The sequence below is a fragment of the Sminthopsis crassicaudata genome, chromosome 4, assembly GCF_048593235.1.
Source record: "Sminthopsis crassicaudata isolate SCR6 chromosome 4, ASM4859323v1, whole genome shotgun sequence".
NCBI lineage: Eukaryota > Metazoa > Chordata > Mammalia > Dasyuromorphia > Dasyuridae > Sminthopsis > Sminthopsis crassicaudata.
The window spans coordinates 333705215-333708298 of NC_133620.1; the positions used below are offsets into that span (position 1 = coordinate 333705215).

The window sequence follows — 3084 nt, forward strand, 5'->3', positions numbered from 1 at the left end:
GTGTTGATTGTAGAATCATAAAGATGCTTTAAAGAAAGGAAACCCAGCATATAGTTATAACAAGAAGCTGGATGACCATGAGAAGACCAGAAGGGGCTCCAAACAGGACAAGAGGAAAAATCCAATGGACAGGAGAGAATATTCTGCCTAGCAGAGACCATTGCAACAATATCACCAGAAAACACCAGTCTGTTGCACTCAGTGATACCTGTGGGGCCAAAAACAAATGATGTATGGTTGTCCTCCCTTTCACATCTCTGCTCACCTTTCAGTCACTGTCCCTACCCCCCAACATTTTAATCCAAGTGGAAGATGGCTAAATTAACTAAAGTGACAAAAGGGCAGGATGCAATGCAACCCTGAATCTTAGATCTTGCTGATCTTTATCAATTATCTGGGATATCGTTATTTTCAGAGATAGCTAGGTAGTGCTAAGGGATCCACTGGATCTTGTCAAAAAGATCTGAGTTCAAATGTGATTTCATATACTCATTATGTGATTTTGGATAAACCATTTATCTTTTGTATGGCTTTGTTTCCACATCTGGGGATAAAAATAGCACTTACCTCCCAAGGTGGTTGTGATGATAAATTGAAATATTTGTAAAAATCTTTCATAAATATTAAATGTTATTACAGTGCTTGAATGATAAAATAATTTATAACTAGGATTTACAAATCCCAGTTGTTATTATTGTGGTTTTGGAAGTATACAGAGAACTTTGTTCTTCAGTCAGGATTTTGGAAACCTTTGTCTTTCCTTTATTTCTATAAACTTTAAATTCTAACCCAATATTATTTCATAAACTCATGACCCTGTTCCATATAGTCTTTAATTATGTATTTCCCTTTATTTCTTAATTGACATTCTTGGTACCCACCTCTGATATCTACTTCTCTTTTCCCCTTCTCCTTTCTATTGTCATACAAGTTAGACCATGAATATATTTGCTAAATTTTATTTATTAGATAAAATACATGTAGCACCTGGCATTATCTTTCCTGGGCTTCAAAAAAGTTACTTCATATGAGACAATGGTGATCTTTTTCAGTATGCTTGATTTAATCTTACAACCAGGTGTGTGGAATTAAGTTAATGATGGTGTCCTTTCCAGGTACTTAGTACACAATAGAGGGTGTGACTGATGTACTTAGCACAGAATATATCAACTGGGACAAACAGCCAGAGACATTCATTCTATCCCTCACCTTTGTGGTGGCTGGAGGCTAGAGTACAAGCTCTGAGACTGAGAGAGACAGATTCTTTCCATCTTTCACCTTTGTGGTGGCTGTTGGCTGGAGGAAAAGAACTTCATCTCAGAGATTCATTCCATCTCCTAGCACCATGGAGGACTGGAAGAGGCTCGGGGAAAACAGAGCACTGGAAAATGGAGCACAAGCTCTGGGACTGAGACAGACTTCAAGAAAGAGACCCTGGAGGTCATCCTCCTCCTTCCTCCCTAGAAAGCAAGACCGATGCCAGAAGCCCTCCAGAAAGGGGACCCAGGCCCAGGTATGGAATAGACTCGGGGAAGACAGAGGACAGGGGGCTGAAGCACAAGCTCTGGGACTTGGACAGATTTCAAGAAAGAGACCTTGGAGGTCATCCTCCTCTTTCCTCCACAGAAAGCAAGAACCATGCCAGAGGATCTCCAGAAAGCGGGCCCAAGCCCAGGACTGGAAGAGACTCGGGGAAGACAGAGGACTAGAAGCTGGAGAAGAAGCTCTTGGACTGAGACATTCTTCAAGAAAGAAATTGTGGAGGTCATCCTCCTACTTCTTCCACAGCAACCAAGACCCATTGCAGAGGCCCTCCACAAAGGGGGCCCAGGCCCAGGTATGGAATAGACTCGGGGAAGACAGAGGACAGGGGGCTGAAGCACAAGCTCTGGGACTTGGACAGGTTTCAAGAAAGAGACCCTGGAGGGCATCCTCCTCCTTCCTCCACAGAAAGCAAGAACCATGCCAGAGGGTCTCCAGAAAGCAGGCCCAGGCCCAGGACTGGAAGAGACTCAGGGAAGACAGAGGACTAGAAACTGGAGAAGAAGCTCTTGGACTGAGACATTCTTCAAGAAAGAGATTGTGGAGGTCATCCTCCTACTTCTTCCACAGCAACCAAGACCCATTGCAGAGGCCCTCCACAAAGGGGGCCCAGGCCCAGGAATGGAACAAACTCAGCGAAGACAGAGGACTGGAGCCTGAAGCACAAATTCTCGGACAGAGACAGGTTTCAAGAAAGAGACCCTGGAGGGCATCCTCCTCCTTCCTCCACAGAAAGCAAGACCCATGCCACAGGATCTCCAGAAATTGGCCCCGGACCTCAGGCAAGGAAACAAACTGTGAAGGAGACACTAGACTTTTTGGGACTCCATCATCTGCCTATACTCCTGGGGATTGCTCTGATGAAACTAAAAATAACCAAATGAACACAGAGGCACAGATGAAAGCAATTCTTCATCAGAAACTGATAGAAACTGGTGAACGACAACGACTTCAAGAGTGGCTAAGAGCTCAATTACTCCAATGTGGTTGGAAAGATCAACTACAAGCTCATTGTCAAGATGTGATTCAAAAAAAAGGGCTAGAACAGGTGACTGTTGACAACTTGATAGCAGAGCTCACTCTCAAAGGCAGAGAGCTTGTACCCCACAGTTTGATGGAGGAACTTTTCCAAAGAGTAAAGACTTTCTTTGCTCAGCATGACAGACCTTAATATGGGGCTGAACATCAACACCATGTACTTTGATTTCTTGGATCCATAAAGAACAGACAGACATGCCATACCTTTGCAGGGCATTTTCTAAATTAGTCCTGTTTTGGTAGGATGCATTTTCCATGTTTTGGTAGGATATTCTGTTGGATCCATTTTTTTCTTGAAGATCATTTTAATAAGAAATCAATAATAAAAAAAATTTAAACTAAAATATATAAAAATAATAAAATATTTAATAATTATAAAAATCATAGAATAACTAATCATAAAAATCATAATATAAAATCATAAAAAGTAATAAAATATTTAAAATAAAATATTAATTATAAAAATTGAATAATAAGAAATAAAATAAAATCATAAATAATAAA

The 3084-nt window shown here is 41.0% G+C and overlaps 1 protein-coding gene across 1 annotated transcript; it reads left to right on the forward strand.

Annotated features, from left to right (window-relative positions):
- Positions 1-2422: 2422 nt before the first annotated feature.
- On the forward strand, positions 2423-2713 carry LOC141540793 (transcription and mRNA export factor ENY2-like). The gene has a single exon (XM_074264746.1). It carries the CDS (start codon positions 2423-2425, stop codon positions 2711-2713), a length of 291 nt encoding a protein of 96 aa, XP_074120847.1.
- Positions 2714-3084: the final 371 nt, after the last annotated feature.